Consider the following 15,128-nt stretch of genomic DNA (forward strand, 5'->3'; position numbering starts at 1 on the left):
TTCCGGGTTCGAATCCCGCCAATCACCGATGTCCTAGAATGTGAAGATACACAGCCTAGGCATCGTCTTATGAACTTTGTTGTTTTGAAACCAGCTGGAAGCACACGATTATGAATGCAGACTCTACTAGCTTGCCAATGCTAATCCCAAACGAATATTCTTTCACTCCTTCGGCAAAGGTGTGTCTAGATCTGTCATCAAATCACAATACTGACCAGTAGATCTAAGACAATGGGCAGATGAGGTCAAACAACACCAAGATTGTCGTTGCTTGCATTGGTCCACACAATATCAGGTGTCAGTTGGTGATTTATTACATAATCCTTTTTGAAAAAAAGTCGAAAAACATCCTCGTTTTTTTACTTGAAACAAACTGTATTCAATCCAAATCCAAATTCTAATTTTGATTATCTCATATTCTTTAATTGCATACAGGTAAACACACTACATTAAATGTAAAAACAATCCAAATTAACCCAACTGGGGATTGGCAACGGTCAAGTCCGTTGGCATTAATTACATTGCCACATCTCAAATGAAAGCGTCATTTAGAAGTACGGTACGTTATAGTTTATACTGAAATGCTATTATAATTGTGTAATGCTTAACACGTTCGCTACTGAGCGTCGCATATATGCGACGCCGCGGTCATTGCCACAGACCGAGGTATACATTTGAATCTTACACACAGACCGGCTGTCACTTGGATAACAGTACACACAGACCACGGGCGAAAACCTGTAAAACAGTGATCATTTACATTGTAATACGCTACAATCGTGTTTGTATATAAATTATTCTTGTTTTTTGTATTTTTTATAACCTTTAGTAATGTCGCATATTTGCGACGCCCGGTCTACAGCGAAGACAATAGTGAAAATTATCGTAGTTTTCTTGAAATAGACTAAGCGTCGCATATATATGCGACAGTTCATTTTTTTGTGTTTTAAGGTGAAAGTAAGTAAAAAAATAAACAGATTATTCAAGAACAGTTTATAACTGAACAAATATAAAAGCTACATAGGATAATGCGGCATACGTACTGCATACATACATACAGTGATGCAGAAAAGTAAAAGCCAGTTTTTCCAACTATTATATGACGTCGCCAATCATCATATCCACAGACCAAGCGCGTCGCCAACATGGATGGATGGTGCAGCACATCCACTCTAGGGAGAAGAAGTTTGTTTCATTTGTTTCGTTTAGATTGGTTGATTAATTATTAATCGATTGATTGGTTTTTAGTGATTTTAGTGATTTTTTAGCGATTTTTTAGTGATTTTTTATGGATTTATAGGCTTATTTGCTTGATATAATGGCTGTAATTCCACTTTTAGTGCTAATATGAGCTTATTTCCCTGGTATTAAGCCTTTAATGGGTAATTTTATTATATTCTACAGTCTAATTCATCAATAAGTGATTATGAAATTGGTTAAAATGACTAGAAAGTCAAGATTAGGCTATGAGTCTTATGTTTTGAATCGTTTTACTTGCCGATTTGCAACCACTGGTAATACTTGAATTTACGATAAACTCTACATTTAAATTACTTATACTTCACTACATACCATGTAATAGGTGCTTAAGCAGTGAAATATACAAAAATAAAGTCATAATTTACTTTTATAGAGAAATAAATAAAGGAATAAGCCTGTAGTGTTTTTTGAACTGTCTTTGTCATAATCGATTTTTTCCATTTTCTGGCTAAACTATACAGTTATAAGCTCTCCAAATGTGGTTTTCAAATCATTTACTAGTATAGTTTAACTAATTTGATGTTAAAATCCCTTAAAAAATCATAAATAACACTATAATCTGCAATATTATGACATTTATCGTCTTTTAAACTCATGGTGAAAACGCCATTTTATTTTCTGAAATATAAAGCTATTGAAAGGATTAACATTAAATAAACTACATAATTATGTTTATTGCTATATATTCAACAGTAATAGATATATTTTATCCTTTAAAAATGTTTACTTTTTAAGCCTTAGCAGTCTAAAGTTGGCTATTTTGCTCCGAGTTGGACTATTTTAAGTCACAGATTGTAGACTTTTAAAGTGTATATTAACGTAATATTTACTGTTTTAGGCTGAAATGATTCTCAAAGGTACTATATTATACTTTGGTTAGTTCAAAATTGGGTTAAAACAGTTAGAATCCTAATAAAGACCCTTTAAATTCATATAACAATCGTAGTATTCGGTTAAATGAAGATAGGTCTTTAGTTAGTCTTCCTGTTAATCTATACATTCATCAGAGGCTATAATCTGTATTAAACTAATTATAAGATATTTATTTGAAGTGTACATAGTGTTACATCAACTGCCTGCCAAGTCGCGGGCCGTATTTCCCAAACATCGGTAGAATGTGCTGACAAAGGAAATTGCGCAAGGTCACCGCGCGCTGCTGTAGATCTATTAACATACTTTAATATGTATGGCTAAAATCATAAACACTTTTTGGCTTAATAGTTTATTAGTAAAGTACAAACACCATACAGTTTACCATATACAGACTCTTGAACCTCGAGTTTTATTCGGTTGAAGATTGTATACGTGTTTTAAAGGATAGTTTTATTCGATTGAAAATTGAATTTTCTATACATGTTTTAAGTATAAATGTATGGTTTTAAAGTATTGAACTGTATAAAGAATATGTATTAACAATATTATGGTGAAAACAAGAATTAGTAAGTAACAAAATCAGAAATAAAGCATTTTAATGTTGTAAAAAGCATAAACCTGATTAGTTTGAATGCTAATTATACGTATTTTTTGGTCATTTAACCATAAATATAGAGTTAAAATCTGTACTTTTAGATATTTTACTAATAAATCTAGGCTTATATAGCTTGTTTGACCACAAATACAATAGAAAATGATTTATAGCCTTTGGAATACTTCTCACTATACAAGCTATCGTGACTATCGCCTGCCGTTTGCAGAACGCAACGCGTAGTAACTTAAACGCGGGCGGTCGATTACTAAATAACCCTTAAAGACGCATGCATTTAATTAGGTTAGTAAAATGTGGGTAAAAATTAGCTACAATTCAGTGAAAATCCCATCTCTGTATCACTTTTAGTTTTCGAGATATTTGCATTTAAAGTTTCCCACGAGTTATTTTCCCTATAAACCACGTAAATATTATTTTTAACATACAATTTGTATCATCTGACGTTACATTAGAAAGCCTCAACCTAATTAATAGGTTATAAAGCTATTAAATCCCAATATTCCATGAATCAACAGTCTTTAACTTGTAAAAACTGAGTTTCCAACGCTTTTTGACCATTCTGATCGGTGGAAAATCACAAAAAATGCCTTAAAAATCAAACCAATCAATAGATTAATAACCAATCAATCGATTACTAATTAATCAACCAATCTAAACGAAACAAACTTCTTCTCCCTAGAGTGGATGTGCTGCACATACACACCCACGGATAGGATAGTTGTGCGTCAGACATCTCTGTAGACCACTGCAGGGAATTCAGTGCCTTCAAATAGACCACTACAAAGATATAAGCATTTTAATAACATTAGAACCCCGACGCAAATATGCGTCGGCAGTCTATTTTGATGTGACTAGCCGTCGCATATATGCGACGGCAGTCTATGGGTGGAAACCGGCCGTCGCATATGTGCGTCGCTGGTCCATGTGAATGGAAAATTTCGTACTATTGCAGTAGCGAACGTGTTAAGCTAAGCTAGGTTAGAAGTTAAGTTGCCAATTGAAAGGAGTGCCTTCATTTAGTATCAAGCAGAATGCTCCACAGATATGTTTGTGTGCAGTATTTGAAATGAACAGGCGTTTTAAAACTAACGCGCCTAAAATAGTTGCCCTTAACACGATTAAGTTTCACTTTCGGATTATTGCTAACCATAATTCCAAAAAACCTAATGAATGTGAATGTGTACATATTAAAACTAGACTAGCCTAAGAAGGTACTTGTAGTGCACAAACTAACAGTGCGTGAGGAAAGCTGAATTATGGTAGAAAATATCGCTGCTATACAAACATTGTCATTTCCTCAGAATTGAAAGCAACATGAGACTTGCCCTCGTCGACACTACAGACGATCTAAAGTTTACTTCGAGGATATTAGAAAATTTTCACCCGATCTGCTAACGCCCCTTCTGGTCTGTGGCTGACCAAACTAGTTTCTGACTCTTAAAACGTAATTTATGAAGAAAAGGAAATAAAACTGAACCCCTAAACCTTTAATCGATATTTCAACAAATAATACCAAGCTTGTTTGTTATTTCATGGGTTTCAAGAGGTATTTGGAAATTGCATAAATACATTTTAGAATAGTTATTTATGTAACTAGTGGGTAAAGTGGCACATTGTCAACACTTTCGAGAAATGTTTACTGGAGTGCAGCAAAGGCTTAGTTACACGCTACACATTATAATTTTCCTACAGTGACTATAAAGCATATACATAATTAGTCTTTCAAACACTGTACAACACGGTTTTAGGTTAGGTTAAATCCAAACATTGAACGAAATGGGAAACGCTGCACCAGCTTATCGTAGTCGTAATATCTTCGGTTTCCAACTTATTATCAAGTGTACACTTATTACGTGCCTAATAAGAGCACGCTGTTCTGTGTTGTTTGGTTGGAATACTGGTGTGCAACAGAAGAAATTTGCGGTAAAAGTAAAAAGTGTGCGGCAAAGAAAGTAGGTGCAGAAATTAGCAACTGTCTGTGCTATAATCAGTGCAAGGAAGGCCACTTTGTCACTTTGACCATTTTGACTGTAGGAAAATGGTTTTTATTTCACTGACAACTTAACCTTACTTATTCTATTGGGGTGCCAAAAATGTTAAAAAGTTTTCCAAATGGATGATTCGGACTCTTGTATAAGTATTGATGATTCACTTGTTATTCTATGGGTTGTGTAACTATTTCACTTCTTGTTTCGATACCAGAAAAGCGTTACATTATAACTCTCAAATACTTAGACGAAGCCCTTGAGTTCTTGTTTTTTACGGCAAAAAATATACATTGTGCTGTACAGCTCTTCTACAAAATTCAGTTATATGACCAAATCTTTGACTTTTATACGGTTGTAATGAATCTTAACGACTCTTGATGAACTTATATGAATCGTTTGTTTATATAATGGCAGTTATATGAACAAACTTAAAGATTTTCCCTAACAACCTTTCATTAGTCACCTTTAACGTCCTTTCTTAAAAACCTCAAAAGCTGCAATCAATTGCAGCAACAAAGTAATTGTACTCACAGTACCTAGTAGTTTGACTGTGAGTGACTTGCACTTCTTTCGCTGACGTCATTATGGCGTGGATCACAGTTTGGAATTGTCTCTTGTGACAGGTGATTGTCAACAATGCGAAATCGATAAATGATCAGCTGATAGGGTTTGCAGTACAGTACATCTTGTTTATTACACAAGTATTATTGTTGTTCTGTAGAGACTGCGATTGTATTAAATTGACATGTGTTGTTCTACTGGTTCGAATGCTAGATCGCACGATAACATCAGTAACACCTGATTCAGATTCACTGAACTATTTGTTTTGGAAACCAGCGGTACTTTCAGAGAAGGGGCAATTGACCTCCATAATTAATTGAGATAATAATTTATTTAGGTTTGAAAACAGCGGACATCATTTTTAAAACAGAATTTTCATAGAAATAATCACTTATTTTACTAGGATTATGATATTTGGGCTTAACTTTGGGCAACAGAAATACTGGTATTTGAACTATAACTGGTATAATACTATTTTGTGACTCCTACTATTCTGATTTGTTTCAAGTTAATAGTTTCAATCATCATTGGATTGAGTTTAACAAACATAGCCAAAATTACGAAAAAATTTAGGAAAGGAAAGCTAACGTTGAAATCTTTTTTCTCTATCTATTTTCTCTATCTAAGAAATCTATTTTCTCTAAGATTTCAACAAAGTGGATATGAAATAGATACATTTCGACTGATCATTTAGATCACGATAATTTATATTATATTTACATTATGATAGTGACGCAGACTTAGTATTGAGAGAATGTCTTTTTTGTGCTCTAAAACTGACTCGAATCTGAGCAAGAACAATAATTGTATGAGTTTTGTTGTAAGCCTTCTTTTAACTGATTTTACTTTTACACGTCAACTAACTACTGTCCCTCAATCCTTAAAGTCTTATAAACTCAATCCTTTTTTCCTTTTCATCAAATTTTTTACTTTGGAAACTTTAATTGATCTTTGCTGCAAGTGGAAATTCCATTAAAAAAACCATTTATTTAGTCCAATCATTCATAGAATTATACTTGAAACTTCCAAATAAACTACTCTTTGTACATAGTTTTGTCAAGTAGAAATAAGTTGGATAAATAGCACGTAGAATAATTTGGTCATTAGCTTACTTGTTCAAAGATTTACTTAAGGAAAATTAGGAAAAAGATATTTAAAAATAGTATAAATTGAAGAAAGAAGTATGTATTCACGAAAAGTCCATATTTTTAGTCAAACTATACCTTTTATTTTACAAAATTGAAATTGGACTCAAAACACGCATTAAATAACCGTATTCTTAGATATTCTCAACAACTCGTTAAAGTATCGCGTTAATTTTTTTCCGTCATTAAGGTTGTTGTTTACTTAGTTAACTTGCTAATTTATCCTAATAATACTAATAATAGAGTCATTGGATATCTTCATTACCGAAGTCTATACTTAGTAAGAACTGAAAACCCCATATTTGCAACAAATTGAGTGCTATTAACACACAGAGGTCGTGGATACCAGTAGACTTACAAACCACTTGCTCGCACTCGCACTGCGAGTTTAAATAAAAACATTTTTATACTAAAAACCTCTTGACCGACAACACACTTTCCAGCGTTGCCAGTTCACAGACTGGCATTTGATTTACGAACCCTCAAATTGTTTGTCAATTCTACACCAAGTCTATTGGACAACTGACTGTTCAATTTTCTAATGTTTACAGAATGTGGGAGCAAGTCAGAACAGATGATGTATACCTATCAGTGTACAGTCAGGCACACTATAGAGCACCTGGATATTTGATAGGCGTGTTAGCTGGCTATGCTGTATTCAGGAGAAGAACAACGGAACTTACCAAGGTACCAATGAACACTGCCTAAAAATATTTGAAAAACACAACCAATCTATTGGAGGTTTTTGTTTTGTGGCCAGTAAAGTCTTTAACAGTATCAGTAGCACGATTAAAATGGTTGTATGTAAAGTAAATTACTAAATAGTCATATTTACTTTACATAAAAAAAAAAATAAAAAAATGAGACTGCAAAATTAAAGCTTTTAACTACTACAAGATAATACTTCGAAACTCCTTGTCTAGTTTTCGTTAACTCCTTTATCACTTTCCAGAGCAACTCCTGGCTACTGCTGGGGTGTGGGTTCATGGTATGTTTTGTCACCTACTGGACAGGCGCCATCTACACAGATCCTGCCAGGCCCTACAACGCCCTGGAGTCGGCCCTCTACGCCGCTCTAAACCATGCGGTCTTCGCCCTAGGAATGACCTCAGTGTTCTGGGCCTTCATATTCGGTCCGAAATGTAAGCGTTATAATATTTTATGTAACTAATAGTGTTGATTGTAAGAAAGTAATTAGCAAAAATGGATCGGTAACGTTGAATTTCTTTCTTGGACTTCAGATTCGTTGATGACCTATTAACGTTCACAAATCACCGGGTTCATTTGAGTACATCTGTTGAAATCCGTTGGTTTCCGGTTTCAACTGCGTTGGAAGTCCCAGCCTTGATATTTTAGGACACATATTCAAAGTAATGGTGAAAATTCCAGCAATCTCCAACAGACAATTAACGCTGCTGGTACTGAAAAAACCTTCGGGATTTCGATGACGCCGGCATTTATTACTGAAGAGGTAGTGTAGAGTTAAAGGTTTGAGCCAAAATAAGTGAGGTTAAAACTAACCATAATGAGAGGAATCAAGTAGATTCTTTAGTTTAGTAATAGTTTACTTCTGAAGAAACCTGAATCGGGTACAAATTACCATCATGATATATTGTCTACTATTCCGTCACATTATGTACTAATTTTAGCAGAAAATTTATTTCAAAGAATGTTAGGGTTTTGATATAATATACCGCAATCTGACACACTATTATTGTCTCTACCTCAAAGATAGTTTTCACTTTAGCGTACTTAAGTTTAGAAACCTTTATTTCAGCAAAAAGTAGTTCAATGTTCTGTAAACGCCTTTAATGACTTTCAAAAACTAAGTTAATCACATCCGCTACAGACTAATCGTCAAGCCAAACATCGTTAAACGAGTTAAAATAGTTAATTTGACAAGTCGGAGATTACTCCGGCCATTCACACTCACACTGATACGTGGAATTAGTTTGGGCCAAGTAGGTTCTAGATGTTTACTAAACAAACCTTGAACGTGACTGAAGCTGTGTTTTACTAATTATTGAATTCGGTGATTGTATATTTGTTTAAATTTTACTTTCATAATCTACTATCTTAGCGGCTTCGCTGTAGCAAATACATGACTATTATTTACACATCGGTTGATCAACCGAATTAGCATAGATGAAATTCTTGGCTGCCTTGTGTAAAAACATTTATGCTTCTTGGAATAAAAATTACTTACAAAAGCCCGAATCATAATAATTTTAAAATTTCAATTTTCTGAATATGTGTTTATAGTTTTAATATCGATACCAGTGGAATTGTGTTAAAGTGAACCTTTTAATTTATTTCAAATAATAATGAAATATCTGTGAATCTATGAATATATGAGTTATATAAAAAAACTATGTTTTATTTTCAGAATTTTACTTTTTTAAAGATTTCCTGTAGCGTAATTCTATTTTATGATTGTTGATAGCCAAACAACCGTACTATAGCAATACAATTAACGTAACTCGAAATAATGCATCAAAATAAACTGTTAAACCAGGGGTGCCCACAAGGGGGGGCTGTGACGCAGACTGCGTCATTGAAATTTTTGGGGGGGGGTTGCAAAAATTCAAATGGGGGGGGGGTGGCTAAAGTTAATTGCAACAGTGTTCAACGTGACGACAATCAAAAATATTTTACAAGTCACGAGATAGAAAGTGGATTAATTAACGTCAATAGTTATATTATTGAATTCAATTAGTTAAAATGGGATTTTAGGATAGTTTAGGATTCGTGTAGGAAGTTATTATTCAAGTTAGGCAGACGTGAGATCTAAGAGGGAGGGCACGGAATAGCTCAACTGCTGAAATAGATAAAGATAACGTGTGGTAGGCCTACAGACACGTCCAGCTACACCGCGACTCAGCACAGAACGCTTTGTTGACATAAAGCTCATTAAAATACAATCAAGTAGCATAGGCTACAATACTTTACACTATTGTGTAGATACTCGATTACCTGACCTAGTAGGGGGGGGGGGGGGATAATGAAAAATACAGTTAATCCCATATAGTATAAAAACAGATGACAAACCAAACAAAATTAAAAACCAGCTATTAACGTCATGATTTGCATTTTTATAAACGGAATTCAATATTGCACAATCATTATTATTGTGCAATTATGACATTTCAAATTATTTATCTTGGTTCAGTTGCACAAATTAATGGCAACGTTTAAAATTATAGCTAACTGAAACTCAACTATAATAACTAGCCAAACACTGCATTGCTATAAATACATAACGTAAATATTAAACCTTAGAAAGTGTTATAAGCTACTGCTCATGATAGACAGATAGGCTACCGGTAGGTGCTGTATCACAACATAGGAATTGATAGATAAGTAATAAAAAAGTGTAAAATTATATTTAGAGATAGTAAAAATACGAGAACAGTCTTGTTATTCTTTTTCTTTGTTCTTCTGTCATTTATTAGGTTTCTCTTCAATTCATACACAAACTCAACAAGTCGCCATTATTTAAGCCTACTCAGTACTCGTTACCCAATCAGAGCCTTGATTCCCCAGCTGTTGAATCTGAAATCTGTTGTAACATAGCGCACAGCAGACAGACTGAGCAGACGATTGTTGGCGCAAGCGTTGTTTCTTGTTTCAATTTCATTTTCATCAAAGGAGCTGTGATGTTTCAAAAGGGAGGGATAGGGGGTCGTTAAATCAAGAGAAAGACGCTGACAATTCGTTAAGCAGAGGTTACGAACGCTATATTCTGGCAATAATTCCTTAAATTGAGGTGACTTATAAAACTCTAATTTTATTTATATAGAAAGATAAGTTTTCCAGTCCTGTACAACACTGATTCACGGTCTTTCCCCGGTAATCAAAATTCAAGTACAACTTGATACACACAGAATCTCCGGTTCCCGACCTGGATGATGGCTTGTTATTTAATTTAATTTACAGTTACATATTACCCGAGATAAATCAAACCTGTTATGTGAGCCAAAGCCACACGGTTCGGTTATTAATCTCACTTGGTTTTGGATTTGCTTACAAACGTTAGGGCCTACACAGTATTCGTAAACAACATTTTAGGTATGTAAACATATCGGTAACAGCTAGAAAAAAGAATCTTTATCAAAACAGCTGTTCGTAATTTCATATATGACGTGTTCTCTTAACAGATTAATAGCATTTCATAAATGACGTATGTAGTAAACATGGAGAAAAAAACTAAAAAATAACACAAAATTGTGTTTTTGATCGTCCGTTATTTTATTTCCAAAATAGTGAGGCCATATTTAATGGCTAAGGGCACTCTCGCCAATCCTGTGAATACAATTAGAATCATAATCGGTACCGTACTCTAGTTTTCTTTAGATGGCTGTGTAAAATACCATCTGGGCCGTGACAGACGGACATAAATTGAGATAAGACATGTTTCAACTTCTTCAATGTATAGAACGTAAAAATAACCCAAAATGTATAATTCTGAGCAATGTACAGACAAAACTTCATCTTTATTTATATAGATTAACTGGGTTTGAATTTGACATTTGATATTTTATTTTATTATCTCATTTGAATTTTCAATATCTAAGACACTAAGACAAAGTATAAAACTTCTTTTAGTTTTACAAATAATGCTGGGCGGTGGAATAATCTTTCTCATTTGTTGTGTACCTCATTTATGGTGGGGGGGGGGGTTTTGCTCAATTGGGGGGGGGGGGGGTTGCGTCATGAGTCTAGGGGGGGATGGGCACCCCTGGTTAAACATCAACCAATACTATTTTGAGTAAAGCTAGTTAGCAAATAGTAAACTTCCTTTAGTAGCTAGAAGGTCGTAGCTTAATCGTAGTAAAAGGTGAGCATGAAACAATGCAAAGGTCTTCGAAGTCCTATCTGGAATATCCAAGGTTCTCCAATTGTTCTCTAAGGAAATCAAGAATTCTCTGTTGTTTTAGCGAATTTCCCTATAGGGAAGTAGCTATTACCGTAGGTTTCATGGTAAGACCTAGGCCCGGGACCGATTTACTTTCTATTTTGATGTCCCCAGAGGCCAAAAACACCATTCGTTTAAATTTTTATATATGTATGTGTGTGTGTCCGTCCGGACGATAACTTGAGTAATTTTTGTCCGATTTTGATGAAATTTGGTTTGAAGGCGTATGGCGGGATAAACTTGAATGAGTTCGCGAACCAGCATATGGGGTAAAAATTGATTTTTCTCATTTTTGACACTCAAAACAAAAAAATTCCCAATTTATCTATAAACTTTCTTAAAGAGCTTAAAAAACACATAATAAAGTATATCAAAGTGTTTTTGTACGGTTATTGGTTACGGAGAAAACTATAATTATTTTACTTAAAAACACACTTTTTTAGTTTCCTTGTAGCAGCAAACCTAGGTACTTGTTAAACCTAATTTTATAAATAGATTAATTGAAAATAAATTCAGGCAAATGGAAATTCGCTTAGACGGCAGGTTTGCTGCGGCGGAGGTATTATGTTACAATTTTGTCCTCCAAAACTTTTGTAGGCTATTACTGGTTTTGTTAAGCCTCTTCTATCGTGGTTTATCTTAATTATACTACAGTACTAGGTTTTCATTGAGTTTCATAAGTAAAAAAATCTAAAACTGACCATACGTGCCAGAGTCTCTTAAAGTCAGTTCACACAACAGGCAAAGAAGTTCACTGTCAAAGATAGTCCACCAGTGCTTAACCGATTCTAGTAAAAAGTCCACCTGTAGTATATTATATCGTTTGACTTCCAGTTTAGAGAGTACTCCAATATAGAATGATACATTTCTTGTGTTAAAGAACAGTTTTTCATTTTTCTAATTAGGTGCGCCTACAGCTGAATAAGGGCTCCAAACCAAGTCACAGCATCACCGCATAGCCGAAATGCATTAGTGTTTGTCAGGATTCAACCCGATTTTGGTCCTCAAAAAATTCCCCTACAGTCTAATGATTAAAATGCCATGAAATCCAAGGCTAGATAATAAGAGTAAAATGTTGTCTTAGAATTCCGTTTCAACCTAATTGTATCTTCTGCCTTGGGGTCTGATCAAGAATAGAAGACGGTTTAGAATCTACTTTAACAATACCTCACTCCAACCCCTAGACTGGCTACACCATCACGCCTAATTGGTGTATTTTGTTTAAAGAAACTTTGAAACTTATTTTGATTTTTCAGCCTGGGTGTCCGACCTATTCTCCTGGAGAGGGTTTGTTCCTCTGAGTAAGCTCTCCTACAGCATGTACTTGGTACACAACATCCCCCAAATCGCTGCCGCAGCCGCTGCTCGGGCGCCGCTCAGATTTGACATTTACGGATTAGTAAGTATATAACCAAAATATTTCTACGGATTTGCTATAACATGTACGTCGATGTATAAGTAATTTTTGTTCCAAACTCCAACCAGAAATTTGTTGCAATTCTCTTGCGTCAGACATGTAAAATATATAATGAGAAATTTATGGAAGTCCAAGATTTTTATACTTGTTTAAACCTTATCATTTTTATTATCAATTTAGATATATGCCATGCTGATAAAATGTAGTTTTTCTATTCCATTTCTCTCTACTAAGAATTGTAATGTATCCCAGGTGAGTTGGACGATATCGGACCTCGCCCTGGGTCTACTTATGTCATTGGTTATGTTCCTGTACATTGAGACACCCTGTAGATACGTCTTTAAACACCTGACTGCTGGGAAAACTCAGCACCGTAAGTAAACATTATCTGGTTGCCTTAGCGAAGCCTTATTCCCCTTATTGACTATCTTCGTTTCGTCCCAATACGGGAAGAATGAGCGTACGCCTAGTATATTGATAGTTTAAGTACTACTTGTGTTTTTGATATTTTAGCAAAGATTTCAGAAGATCGTTCTACTAGAAATACTTTTAGTAAAGCCTTGAATCTATGGTACTTTAAACCTCAGTAATGATTACACTTATCAATGAAAAGCATATATAATTTAGGAAAACTATTAACATTTCATTCAGAAAAGGTCACCAAGGATGTTTAGCTTCTTTCAGTAAAAACTACAGATTACTAGTTAGGCTTTAATAGTTTCCGTTGTACCTGTAGTAGACGGATTATGTTTTGATATTTACAGTAAATACTGCAGAATATTAATTATGTGTCGATAGTTTAAGAAAAGACTGTAGAAAATTAATTATTATGATTCTATAGTTTCAAAATACTGCAGATGGCTAATTATTATCATTCAACATTGCATTAAGACTGCTGAAGATTAATTATATACCATTAATTATATTATATTTATTATGTACCATAGTTTTAGTTAAACCTACTAAACTAATTATGTTTCGACAGTTTCAGTGAAGACTGCAGAAGATGTTAAAGATGTCAAGGAAGTGAGTGATTGGAGCTACAGGTTGACAAACCCTTGAAGCAAAAATATAACATTTTAAGATTTGTTTTATTGCAAAATGTGTTGCATGTAGAGTTTCACAAAAAAAGCTCAAAAGTATGCTAAGCCTACTTGATTGGCAAAACCAATTTAAACCACTAAACTCGAGATAAGTTTTATGCTATCTAGTTTTTGAGTTGCTTGGTTTCAATCAATTTTAATACGACGAGTTTGTATTTAGATGTGGGTTGTACTCAACCCCATTTCAACTCTATATCGAAACACATGTTTAAGCTTAGTTGTAAATAAGATAAAAGACGCTTCTATTTATTTATTGTCTACTGGTAGTTACTGCCATCAAATAATGCAGGAAACAGTTATATAATCCTGCAGCACACCTGATTGCTCTTTAGAAATTTGGCATGGCATTGTATTAATGATTGTTTACATGCAGATGCATTAATAAGGCATGAACTTAATAGAGTAATATATGTAAATGTAAGTAAAGTCATTATGGTCAAACTTTACTACTTACTAAAATACAATAAGGCTACAAAGAGGTCCGTGAAGTTAGCCCCCCCCCATAAAAGCACTAACAATTAAATAGTATTAATGGTTAGTGCTTCGTTAGTGCTGGTTAGTGCTTTAACTCCCATCGTTAGTGCTCTTACGGTTCAGGAGCTATAAGCGAAAAACTGTGGGGGGGCCAACTTCACGGAAGTTAGCCCCCCCCAGTAGTAATATGTGAGCACTAACTTTTAAAACTGTACCAACGGTTAGTGCTTCGTTAGTGCTGGTTAGTGCTTCAACTCCCATCGTTAGTGCTCTTACGGTTCAGGAGCTATAACTGAAAAACTGTGGGGGGGGCCAACTTCACGGAAGTTGGCCCCCCCCATAAAAGCACTAACAATTAAACTAGTATTAATGGTTAGTGCTTCGTTAGTGCTGGTTAGTGCTTTAACTCCCATCGTTAGTGCTCTTACGGTTCAGGAGCTATAAGCGAAAAACTGTGGGGGGGCCAATTTCACGGAAGTTAGCCCCCCCCAGTAGTAATATGTGAGCACTAACTTTTAAAACTGTACCAACGGTTAGTGCTTCGTTAGTGCTGGTTAGTGCTTCAACTCCCATCGTTAGTGCTCTTACGGTTCAGGAGCTATAACCGAAAAACTGTGGGGGGGCCAACTTCACGGAAGTTGGCCCCCCCCATAAAAGCACTAACAATTAAACTAGTATTAATGGTTAGTGCTTCGTTAGTGCTGGTTAGTGTTTCAACTCCCATCGTTAGTGCTCTTACGGTTCAGGAGCTATAACCGAAAAACTGGGGGGGCTAACTT

The 15,128-nt window shown here is 34.8% G+C and overlaps 1 protein-coding gene across 2 annotated transcripts in view; it reads left to right on the forward strand.

The window, feature by feature from the left end:
• The window catches only part of LOC128986617 (nose resistant to fluoxetine protein 6-like), a 42,894-nt gene extending 28,558 nt beyond the window's left edge, over window positions 1–14,336 (forward strand). For both annotated transcript variants that reach the window (XM_054407071.1, XM_054407072.1), the window contains exons 10-14: window positions 6,992–7,127; window positions 7,393–7,582; window positions 12,612–12,754; window positions 13,025–13,145; window positions 13,758–14,336. In XM_054407071.1, coding sequence (XP_054263046.1) covers window positions 6,992–7,127; window positions 7,393–7,582; window positions 12,612–12,754; window positions 13,025–13,145; window positions 13,758–13,834 — 667 coding nt within the window. In that variant the 3' untranslated portion in view covers window positions 13,835–14,336. The remainder of the gene's footprint in view (window positions 1–6,991; window positions 7,128–7,392; window positions 7,583–12,611; window positions 12,755–13,024; window positions 13,146–13,757) is intronic.
• Window positions 14,337–15,128: the final 792 nt, after the last annotated feature.

The sequence above is a fragment of the Macrosteles quadrilineatus genome, unplaced genomic scaffold (assembly GCF_028750875.1).
Source record: "Macrosteles quadrilineatus isolate MER2022 unplaced genomic scaffold, UCM_ALF_1.0 Scaffold_2__2_contigs__length_208266976, whole genome shotgun sequence".
Classification (NCBI taxonomy): domain Eukaryota; kingdom Metazoa; phylum Arthropoda; class Insecta; order Hemiptera; family Cicadellidae; genus Macrosteles; species Macrosteles quadrilineatus.